General features: G+C 51.2%; 1 protein-coding gene across 12 annotated transcripts in view; it reads left to right on the forward strand.

Annotated features, from left to right (window-relative positions):
- Ndst1 (N-deacetylase and N-sulfotransferase 1) overlaps positions 1-11,804 on the forward strand; it is a 61,587-nt gene that overhangs the window by 33,454 nt on the left and 16,329 nt on the right. For 6 of the 12 annotated variants that reach the window (XM_076912586.1, XM_076912589.1, XM_076912592.1 and 3 more), the window contains exons 2-6: positions 846-1,743; positions 6,428-6,922; positions 9,277-9,364; positions 10,557-10,715; positions 11,437-11,684. In XM_076912586.1, the coding sequence (XP_076768701.1) occupies positions 1,231-1,743; positions 6,428-6,922; positions 9,277-9,364; positions 10,557-10,715; positions 11,437-11,684 (1,503 nt within the window). In that variant the 5' untranslated portion in view covers positions 846-1,230. Of the gene's footprint in view, positions 1-842; positions 1,744-6,427; positions 6,923-9,276; positions 9,365-10,556; positions 10,716-11,436; positions 11,685-11,804 lie in introns of those variants that run through there. The other 6 variants (XM_076912587.1, XM_076912590.1, XM_076912588.1 and 3 more) reach the window with 3 other exon arrangements.

Genomic DNA, 11,804 nt, shown 5'->3' on the forward strand with positions numbered 1-11,804 from the left:
CTTAGACACATTTGTTCTATCAGCCATCAGCCACACCCCAGTGTGGAAAGACTCTCACGGAGAGAGTTCACTGATACTTCAGAGGTAGTAACTTCCTGTGGGCTTTTGTACATAGCTCTGGGTTGGATTCCTGCTCTGGCTGCTTCTGTTCTTGAAGGGGGTTGCTGGGGTCATTCAGAGGAAAGGCTGGCAAAGAAAGGAAAAGGAGCAGACGGTAGGAAGGTTAGTGGACGGGAGGATGTGCTGCTTGGTCCTGATACAGAATTTTTCCTCTTCCTCCTAGGTCTTGGAATTGTTCAGTGTCCTAGTTTGCTTCTGGAGTGTTGTTGTTTTTTTTTTCTGTAATTGTTTTTATTGTTTGTATTATTTGTAGCCTGTCTGCACATACGTATATATACCATGTACTTGCCTTGTGCCTATGGAAGTCAGAAAAGGTCACTGAATTCCTTGGAATTGGAGTTTTAGATAGTGGTGAGCCTCTGTGTGGGTGGTGGGAACTGTACCTGGGTCCTCTGCAAGAATGGCTAGTGCTCCTAACCCGCGAGCCATCTCTCTAGCCCTGGATTTTTCTTGGCCTCATCTTGGCCTATTACTAATGAAAGGCAACAGTCACCCTGATAGATGCGTCATGATTCCTATGCACTGTTGGCCTTCATTTTCTGACTCCTTCTGGCATGGCTACTTTTGTTGCTTGCTCCATCTCACATGTGAGCCTGAGGCTCAGAGAGAGAAGGAGAACCAGCTTGGGCAGCAGTTTGTGAGTGTGAGCCCACCTTGTCAAGACCTGTGTGTCTGTGGTCAGCTGACTCTGAAAGCCCACTCTAACTCTCTGCTTTTCTCAGCAGCTCCTCAGCTTTTACCCTGTGGGCCCAACGTGAAGAGCGGCATGCGGCGCCCCCTGGCTGGCCCTGTGTCTTTTGACCTGCTGGTGACTGCTCCCAGGAGGCCCTGACGCCCTGGGGCACTTTTGCTCTGCACAGGACCACGCTGGGGTTTGCCATGGTGACATAAAGGGGTGCAGAGGAAGGAAGGAAGACCAGCCTGTAGACTGTGCCCCTGGCTGGACGAAAGGGCCAGGGGCCCGGAGCCTTCTCTCCACTGCCCTTGAACGTCTCACTTCCTAAGTCTCTGCATTTCTCAGTCAGTGGACAACTTTTGGGACTCCTGTGTGAGGACTTTGGGGGACCAGGCCAGGCTGGGCCTCTGCTGGTTGAGATCTTGGGGGCCAGAATGCCTGCCCTGGCGTGCCTCCGGAGGCTGTGTCGGCACCTGTCCCCACAGGCTGTCCTGTTCCTGCTGTTCGTCTTTTGCCTGTTCAGCGTCTTTGTCTCTGCCTACTACCTATATGGTTGGAACCGGGGCCTCGAGCCCTCGGCAGATGCTTCTGAGTCCGACTGTGGGGACCCACCACCTGTCGCCCCTAGCCGTCTCCTGCCAATCAAACCTGTGCAGGCGGTTGTCCCTTCCCGAACAGACCCACTGGTGCTGGTATTTGTGGAGAGCCTCTATTCACAGCTGGGCCAGGAGGTGGTGGCAATCCTGGAATCCAGTCGCTTCAAGTACCGAACAGAGATTGCACCGGGGAAGGGGGACATGCCCACACTCACTGACAAGGGCCGTGGCCGCTTTGCCCTCATCATCTATGAGAACATCCTCAAGTATGTCAACCTGGATGCCTGGAACCGGGAGCTGCTGGACAAGTACTGTGTGGCCTACGGCGTGGGCATCATTGGCTTCTTCAAGGTATTCAGGGAGCAGGTTTCCGAGCAGTTCCCGGCACTGTCTCTACACTTGCCAGCCAATCACATGTCACTTGGCACTGTGAATGAGTGTGGTGGTAGCACTTAGCCCCCTTGTCATGAAGGGTAAATGGTTGTCTGCCTGCTGCTGGGCAATCGCTTACTAAGCATTTGGAGGCTCTGCCCACTATATATGGGGCTCAGTGTGCAGTAGGCACTTGCCTGAAGACTTGGGTCTGGGTGCAAGGTAGGAAAGGCATACTCTGCTAGGCACTCTGAACCCTGCTCTGGCAGTCATCTCAGAGGATGGCCAAGTAAAGGCACATGAAGGTCAAGTTACTCATCTGAGGCAGTTTGATTTTTCTATGTTGTCTTCCTCCTGGAGACAGTGGAGGGTGGAGTTTGTGCAGAATGTGCTCCTAAACCAGAGCCATTTGCACAAAGAGAAAGGAGAAAGAAAAGCCAGTGTGCAGGCGAGCCACTGTTCTGGGCTTGTGAATCCCAGAACCACCCATGGGATTGGGGTCATTGCTGAAAGCTTGTCATGGAGGAACTGCCCTTGAGGAGGGGACAGGAATAATGGTTATATGGTCATGCAAGATGAATGCAGGCACCAGCTAGAGACTTGACTTGGGGGCTTTGGGGTACATTTGTTTACTGGATGCTTCTAGTGTCCTGGGCCTTGTGCTAGGTTCCAGAGTAATGAACGGAAACAGACAAGTCACAGCTGAGATTTAGCTTAGTAGGGGTGGAGTGGGCGTCGGGTCACACAGAGGCTGTGGAGGTGTGATCAGTCTCTAACGCAGGGGACAGAGGAGGGTACCCAAGAGTGGGTATGGGGGACAACGTTGGCTTCTGTGGGCAGCCAGGAAAGTTGTCCTCTATGAAGTGGCCTGAAGGGGCTGGAAAGGGCACAAGGCTGAGGGCAGCTATTGCATGGTGTGAGTACAGACCTGGAGTCGAATCCAGGCAGAAGGTGCCCATGTCCCAAGCCTCCCTGCCCATTGTTCCTTTGTTCAGTGCCGGGAGAGGCTGCTTTAGCCCAGGCTTCCCACAGCACGCTCTTTCATGCACTAATACAGCAGGAGGCTCTGTGGCTGAAAAGGGAGAGTGAGTCAAAAAACCAAAGGCCCTTAGAAATCCTGCAGTGGGGCGGCCCAGTGTGATTTGTTTCTCAGCCAGCTTGATCTCTTTCACAGAGCACCCTCTGGGGAACACTGGCCTGGTTTACGGCTTCACAGAAGCAGAAAGTTGGGCTGGCTCCATTGTCTCTGTGCTTTTTTTCTTTTCTCCTGCACTCTATACCCTTCGCTGCCATGAACTTCATTAAGGTTGACTTAGAGCCCCAGGCCTGAGAATCATCAGCACGGCAGACAGTTATTGAGAGCTCATTCAGAGCCATGTGCTGCTGCCTGCTTCACACAAATTAACTTACTTCACACTAATAAGCCATTCTCCAAGGCAAGCAGAAGGTATACTGATTTAAGAGGGGGTAAACTGAGGCAGCAACAGTTAAGAAATGTATCCAAGCGCACAAGCTCACACTCCTACCAAGTGTTATCCGGGATTCGAGTCCAAAAAGCCCCAAGCCGTACAGGCCTGGTCTTTCTGAGGTTTGAGTCCAGGAGCTGAGTTAGTTGGCTTTACTCAGTGGAACTCTGTGCCAGAAGCTCAGTGTCGTGTTCTAGACTCTAGGCCTGGGGTGTGGACATGGAGCTTAAAACAACAGAGCATGGACCCTATGCAATGCCAACTCCTTGTTGAAGGTGAACGTGAATGGGGCCCATTGAAAAGTGGGGACATGCTCAGTCTCAGTGGCAAAGGCGGCCCTCCCTGCTCTGGTGCCTCTGAGCTGAGGCTTGTGACTGGTCTGTTAGGATGTGCGCCGCCTGGTGGCTGAGGCGCATCATTGCTCTTTCTGCAGAGTCTGGCTTCTGTGCTGCTCCTTGGACTTGTCAGACTCAAGTGCCTATGCCAGGGCTCAAGTTCCAGATTTTCAAGTCAGGGTGAGATCACAAGCTTAAAAGTCCAGACTCTGGGCCACATCTTTCTGAAACTTAAAAGCAGTGTGACCTTGGTTAGGATGTCCAGCTAATGGCGCAAGTGACAGCTTCTGCTTCTAGACCATGCTAGAAGAAAGACTGTGGAGGGAAGCGAGGACAAGGGCCAGCACCTGGAGTTGCTGCATCAGCGGCAGCTGGGGTGGTATGCCTACTCCCTGTGTAGTAAACACAGTGTGGCTCTTGGCACGTGCCTCTGACACTGTGCCTCCGAGAGAAGTCCTTGAGATAGGTCCTCATCTGTGCCCATTCCTAGCACTGTTGTGTGTCAGCCTCACAGAGTAGATAGATGCCCTGCATCTGGAGGTACCAGGGTTGGTGAAGGTCATGTTCAGTGCCCAGCACGTTGCTTTGCTTGCTCTGTCACATAGAGTAGGCACTTTGTTTTCAGATAACATGACAAAAGATTAAGTGGTTTTACCAGAGTGACATAGTTAGTATGCCACCCAGCCAAGATTTGACAACCTAGCTTATTACTTCTAACTGGATGACCTCAGATGCTACATAGGAACAAACTGACTAGAGACTCAGAGAACGGATGTAGGGTTTCTCAGGGCCGATTGCCTGCTCGTCAGGAAGTCTGTGCTAGGCCTCTGTCCTCTGTCCTACTCCTCACGCTGGCTTTTCCTTATGTCAGGGAGACCCCTTTGGGAGAGTGGCTGTCTCCTTAGTGCTGAGGGGTAGGAAGAAGGTCTAGTCTAGAGGGACCCTGTGATAGAACCAGAGTCTCCAGTGCCTGAGCCTTCTGTTCCCTTCCCTGGCTGGATCCTTTCGTGGCTGCCTGTGGTAGCTGTCGTGGCCTGGCTTTTTTGTTTCTAGACAAGCCACTGGCACCTCTCAGCAAGCTCAGGACCAGGACTTTGAAATGGGATCCCTGAGCAGTAGTATCTCAGTGGCTTCCCAGGCCTGAGCAGCGGGAGACAGAGGACCTGACGTGTCTCAGTCCCCCACATAGGTCACACTCTGGGCTAGTGCTGACTTAGGGTGGTGAGCATCTGGGAGCCTGGAGAGGTTGTTTCTGTGGATGGGTCTCAGTCTCTTGCACCTCAGTACTGAAGCTGCCTCAGGATGGGGACTCAGCAAGCATTCCATGCATCTGGAGATCCAGTGTGGTTCTTTATCACAGTTTACAAAAGCAGGCTCCTGCAGAGGCTTTGTGGGACTAGAAGAAGCCTCACTGTTAAGATTAGTAACCGACTTTCTCTGGGCAGGCTGAGCTCTGCCCCAGGCACGAGGCTCAGACTGAAACCTACTCTCTTCAGCATGTGCCCAGGCATGGTGCTCACCAGGGCAGCCCCACAGGTGTCCTGTGGGTAGCCCTTCTTCCTTCTCTGGATGCTGCGAATGAACCTGTGACCTCATCATAATCCTTGACAGCTGCAGGGACCTGGGTCTACCCCTCCTGCCTCTTCTCCTTTCTTGATCTCTTTATGGCTCCTTGTTGTTCCTTGACCCTGCTGTGCTGTCTCCTGCCTCAGGGCCTTTTCACTTGCTATTCTTAGGACTTGACCTCTACCTCCTGCTAGTTGATCACTCATCGGGTAGTGTGCTCCAGAGGCCCTTTCTCCAGGAGCCTCCTGAGCCAGCCTTCTGCCCAGCATGTGCTGGTCTGCAGCCCTGACCTTTTCCATGGATGTGAACCATGTTTTATTCTTATTTAGTGGTTTTGATGGTTGTCTCTCCTTTCTGCTTGACTCTAAGGGGAGGACCACATCTGCTTTTCTCAGTTTACACTGTTTCCTGTCTGTCTTTTTTCTCACTATATCTCATTAAATACTTAATGTCTGGTACAGTATGTAGCTGCAGACTGATAAATTAGCCCCGGAATCCACAACTATCAGGTGTTAGGTATTGGCAGTTGTCTGTTCCTCTTTCATTGTTAAAAATAGTTACTTATCAAATGAATATGCGTCCCTATTGGGTGTCAGGGATCCAAAGTAAGAAATATAGCCTTGTTCCCAAGTAGCTCAGGCTGGTAGGAGGGAGGCTCTGAACCCAGTGCAGCATTTGAGGCGTTGCCATGATGGTCTTAGGGAGGCCGTTGGAGGGAGCAGCTATACGTGTTGGCTTTTGAAGGATAAACAGGAGTTTACCAGTCCCAGGGGACATAATTGAACCAGTATAGGAACAAGGGCACATGTACCATATTTAGAGGCAGATGTTTGGAAGGTGAGGGAGAGCATGAAGGAGTAGTGAGACCAGGGAAGAGGAGAGGATGTACGGGGAATGGGGGTAGCAGCAAATCCCCTGAGGAAAAGGGAGTGGTAAAGATGGTATTGCTCTCGGTGGTGACTAGTGGGCAAGAGAGCTGACTTTCCGTGTGGGAGGGTGGCTTTTTTGTTAGGTATATGTATGTGTGTGTCTGTGTGTGTGCATGCATGCACATGTGTCTGTATGTGTCTGTGTATGTCTGTGTATATCTGCATATTGTATGTGTATCTGTGTGCATGTGTCTGCATGTTGATGTTTATCTGTGTCTATTTGTGCATGTGTGTATTGTGTATGTGTGTCTGTATGTCTCTGTGTGTATGTATTCAGGGATATGGTAGCTCTTGTGAAGTTGTAAATATTGCTGACGATACTGTTATCAGCTATGCCTGACAGCTGTTCTCCCCCACACTGCTGTAGGCTAATGAGAACAGCCTGCTGAGTGCACAGCTCAAAGGCTTCCCTCTTTTCCTGCATTCGAACCTGGGCTTGAAAGACTGCAGCATCAACCCCAAGTCCCCACTGCTCTATGTGACACGGCCCAGTGAGGTAGAGAAAGGCGTGCTGCCTGGAGAGGATTGGACTGTGTTCCAGTCCAACCACTCTACCTATGAACCAGTGCTGCTGGCCAAGACACGCTCCTCCGAGTCCATCCCACACCTGGGTGCAGATGCTGGCCTGCATGCTGCACTGCATGCTACTGTGGTCCAGGACCTGGGCCTCCACGACGGCATCCAGCGTGTGCTGTTTGGCAACAACCTCAACTTTTGGCTGCATAAGCTTGTCTTCGTGGATGCTGTGGCCTTCCTCACAGGGAAGCGCCTCTCACTGCCTTTGGACCGGTACATCCTGGTGGACATTGATGACATTTTTGTGGGCAAGGAGGGCACACGCATGAAGGTAGAGGATGTGAAGGTAAGGAGAGACTTGGAGTGTGTCATGGGCCACACCCCATCCACACCTCCTATGCTGTTATTTGTAGACTGATTGATTCCTACTTCAGCCAGTTGCTGTCTTACTATGTGCAAGAGGCATCTAACATTTTGTTAAAGTGTTAAATATGGAGGGATTTTGCATGTGTATTCTGGAGTTCAGGAGGAAGAGACCCAGGCAGAAACAAAAATGAATCTGGCAAGGGTTGTAATCTGCCTTTTAACCCACATGCAACTTTTAACTCTTAAAAATGTTTGTTATTGTCAAAGCCCCCACAAGATTCTTCAGAATAATATCCCAAGTCACATGCACAGTGTGTTTTAACAGCTGTTTACCAGTAGTGGAAATGCTTATGTTAAATTCCGAAGCAATTTACCAAACTGTTTGCGTGGGCTCTTTGCAAACACGGGGTTGCACACACACGTGCGCTATCACCAAGAAAGAAGCCAGCTAGAGGAGAGTCTAAGATGTAGTTGTCTCCGGTCATTGGTCTTACTGGAGACTCTGCAGAGGACAGCATGCTGGTGTAAGGCACCAGGGTAGGTTGCCACCACAGAGGGCAAACAACAATAAAGCAGATGGAGACAAAACAGGGGATTAAGTCCCCAGAGCTGCTGCCTGCTGACTGGGTGTCCTCTCTCAGGAGATTAACAGAGCTAGAGATGCATTAGCACAGACAGAGACCTCTTTGATGCTACCAGGGGCTTTAGACTGTGTGGCAGGCACTTTCCCTGAGCAGTGCAGATCCTTGGGTGTTGTCTTCCAGAACTTGAAAGCTCTGGCAGGGCTGGCCCAAAGTCTGGAAGGTCCTGGGGTTGTGGCCCTGTCCTGCTCAGAAGTGAACTCTGCAAAGAGAGAGGGGCATGGTGGATGGTCTCGGGAGTGAAGACACAATTTTAGTCAAGTCCCAGTGTGACTCTGACTAGATGACTTGGAGAAGTCCCTTCCTGTCATTGAGCCTAAAGTCAGGGGGAATGCCAGGGAGGGCCTCTGGCTGTTCCTGCACTAGGCTTACAGAGTGCTGCCTGACTTAGGTGGGAGAGAGGCATGACCTCATGGTCAGGCTCCTCCCTCCCCTACTCCCACAGCAGGCTTGGGCAGTGCTGATCTGCTTTTATGGAAAATGCCACTCCTGACTTTTCTCTAGTGCTCTCCTGTTGAGGCTTTTAAGTTCACTCCAGTTGAGCCCTCCTGCCAACACAATCATGCAATGCCCTTACCAACCAGCAGTTGGCAGTGTAGTTCTGGCCACACAGTACTGGTTCTGTAGTGTAGAGAGAACTTGGGTAGCTAGGGTTGGGTGAGTGCTAGGCTCTGTGCTCAGCTGTCTGCGTGCATCACCTCATTGGATCTTCACAGCAGAGGGAGCAGAGATCTGACTGCCATCTTACAGGGGAGGTCACCGTGGCTCAGAGAGATGGAGAGGCTTACTCAAGGTTCCATGGCTGGATCACGTGACTGACAGACAGTGATTAACCTTGGTCAGAAGCCCGAGGTAACAGTGCTGCCTGAAAGCAGGCTCTTGCAGGTGTCGAAGCCTTGTGAACAGTACAGTCCTAACCTAGAGGTCAGCCCCTTCCATGGACTGGCAGGGTGCTAGTTGCATTCACACGGGGAACAGTGGCACACAGAGCACAGAGTATGTCCTTGGAAGGGTCAGGATCGTTTGATCTAGTCTCGCATTCATCTGAGGAGGAGAAGTCCTTAATGTGAAGATATTGCTTCTTATGGTATCAGTGACTTCACCTCAAGCTCTCCTTTTTATGATGTTGCTACTACAAGTCAGGCAGTGTCACAGGCCGAATATCCCTGCTCTGAAGAGCCTCACGAGGACAGAGATCTTCTGGTCCCCTTTGCGATTAAGGCCTAGAGAAGTTCAAAAGCTTCTCAGGCACATGTTGCTGAGCCAGGCTGGAGCTTAGGTCTCTTCGAGCCAGATAGAGTCTGGTGTAGGAGGTGGCATGGTGCTGGCTTCTTAGGTGTGCAGCCTGTGCTCCCCCTCAAAGCTTATGCTGAGAAGGTGCCTATGTGGCCGAGCCCTGCTGGCAACTGAGAGGGTCCCTATGTGGCCGAGCCCTGCTGGCATCTGCTTCATGTTCAAAGCATCGGAACAAGGGCCCACCATTTGCATCTTGGGGCCATGCTGAAAATGGAACCCAGGCCTCAGGTGTGAGGTGAGGCAAATGCTACATCACAGAGATACACGGTTGGCCGTGTGTTGGGTCCTATGAGTCTTGTGGGTGGACCTGTCCTGCAGGATACCCCTCAGATGCTCAGTGGGAGGAGTCTGGCCTCCTGACCTCCCCTCACTGCTGTCTTTCCTCTGTCTGTCCTAGGCCCTGTTTGATACACAGAATGAACTTCGCACACATATCCCAAACTTCACCTTCAACCTGGGCTACTCAGGGAAATTCTTCCACACAGGTATGTGGTGGACTACCCATACAACCACACAGCCTCTTGGGCTTCTCCCAAACTGCCCCTTCAGATTGTTGTTACGAGAGCACCAGATGCACACTGGATTGGGGGATGGGTGACTCCAGAACTCATGGTCCACAAGAGAGATCCAAGCACAGGGCATTTGGGGACAATAACAGCAGTAAGGTTTGCATATGGCCTGGCAGCCTGTGCAGTCATAGGTGACATGTCTTCCTTCTATCTCCTCGCCCTTACCTTTCAAAGTGATTTCAATTTATAAAAGATAACAGATGAATTAAAACGCTTTTATTACATTCTTATTTACTGTGTGTATACATATGTTTGTGTTCATGTGTCACAACATGTGTGGAAGTCAGAGGACAACTTGGGGGTTGGTTTTCTTCTTCCACTGTGTGGGTCCCGGGGATTAAACTCAGGTTGTCAGGCTTGGCTGTTTCATTGCTGAAGTAGCACTGCTGAGCTTTTTCAGTGGCTAGAAGTACATAGCATAGAAATTGAAAGCACAAATAGCTGTCCCACCCCAGCATGGCCACTCTTATCCTGTGCTTTGTTTGTTGTAGCAGGACCGAGGTTGAGGGTTCTTCCAAGTTCCTTACATGCTGGGCAAATGAAAGAGAACCAGTCCTGAACTGATGGTCCGCAGTCCTCAGTGAGGTTAGCCTCTGGAGTGCTAGCCAGGGCCACCATGGTCAGCGATAGGTAGAGACTGAAAATGTGCAGAAAGGCCCAGAGGGACCTAGAATACTGCTGGTGCTGTCTGCACTTTTGTGTTCTTAGCCCCGAGCAGATCAGAGGTGGTTGTAGTTGTATCTCTGAGCCAGAGGTGTAAGCACCCTGTATTCACTCAGAAGTTGAATAGGTTAGTGGGTGAGAAGGAATGTGGCCCAGTTTGGACCTTTGGACTAAGATGAGAGTAGGCATAATGAGAAGCACAAGAAACACTTGGCATTGTTGACTTCGAACACCAAGAGCCTGCAGAGGAGATGATGTGGCCAAGGCACTTACTGAGGGAAGGACAATGTAGACTAGGCTTGTGCTTCCCCTGTGCCAAAGCTTAGTTGACTCTTCCACACAGCTCCTGGGTGGTCCATGGCTGAATATTCCATCTGCAGTCAGGGGCCGGTTGGAGGCTGTATGGCCAGCCAGCCTTGCTGAACACTCTGTGCCACTGCCGTAGGTACTGATGCCGAGGATGCTGGGGACGATCTGCTGCTGTCCTACGTGAAAGAGTTCTGGTGGTTCCCCCACATGTGGAGCCACATGCAACCCCACCTCTTCCACAACCAGTCTGTGCTGGCTGAGCAGATGGCCCTGAACAAGAAGTTCGCTGTCGTGAGTAAGATTCCCTATGGGACAGAACTGGAGGGGAGCAGGGTTTGGGCTGGGATTCATTGACCTCTCAGTGGTGTTGTGGTTCAGTTTGATAGATCTGTTTCTGTGTCAGGGCCGGGGGTGAGCTGCCTTGATAGCCACTGTCTCCTAGACACTGCAAGAGGGCAGTCTCACTTTATAAACAAGAAACTAAAGTTCACGGGCCTGGTGGTACATGCCTGGAATCCCAGCATTTGGGAGGCAGAGGTAGGGGGATCAGTTATGGCCAACCTGGTCTACATGAGACCCTGTCTCAAAATTAGACAACAACAAAATCCCAAAACCCAAATAAAAGAAACTGAGGCTCAGGAGATCACCTCAGGACTCATGCTGAGGCCTGTTCATTTCCTGGACCCAAACTTTCAACTTCAGGCACCGTAGAAGAACCTGTGAGGAACTGGCAGAGGTACTTAAGAAAAGAGAGAGTCAGAAGACAAGGTTGGACCACATTAGCCAAGCCAAGGCAGGAGATAGCAGGAACAAGAGTCCTCTGAGCTAGGTTCCAGGCTTATGTACTGAATGAGAGTCAGGAGACCCAAGGTCTAGGCTTATATCCGTCAGTCACTCTTGAGATTCCATCCCTTCCCTTTCCATGTCAGGCCTCAGTTTCCCCATTTGCACCTATGGGCTTAGACCACATGCCCCGTCATTCCAGCCTTTGTTTTTTTTCTTGTGTTCTAAAAAAGAGAAACAAGATGCAAAGGGAAAGACTCCCATTCTCATCCTGCCCGGGTCACCCTCTCCCCAGGAGCACGGCATCCCCACAGATATGGGGTATGCGGTGGCACCCCACCACTCTGGTGTGTACCCTGTGCATGTGCAGCTGTATGAGGCCTGGAAGCAAGTGTGGAGCATCCGTGTGACCAGCACAGAGGAATACCCGCATCTGAAGCCTGCCCGTTACCGCCGGGGCTTCATCCACAATGGCATCATGGCAAGTGGCTGGGGAAGGGCACGGTGGGCATTAACACTGTGGGGCTGTACACAGTGCTAGAAGGCATGGCTGCCACTGGATGACTGAGAGGTTTGGGGCCAGTTTCTGCTGCTGTTCTGC

This window comes from Arvicanthis niloticus, chromosome 14 (genome assembly GCF_011762505.2).
Source record: "Arvicanthis niloticus isolate mArvNil1 chromosome 14, mArvNil1.pat.X, whole genome shotgun sequence".
Taxonomy (NCBI): domain Eukaryota; kingdom Metazoa; phylum Chordata; class Mammalia; order Rodentia; family Muridae; genus Arvicanthis; species Arvicanthis niloticus.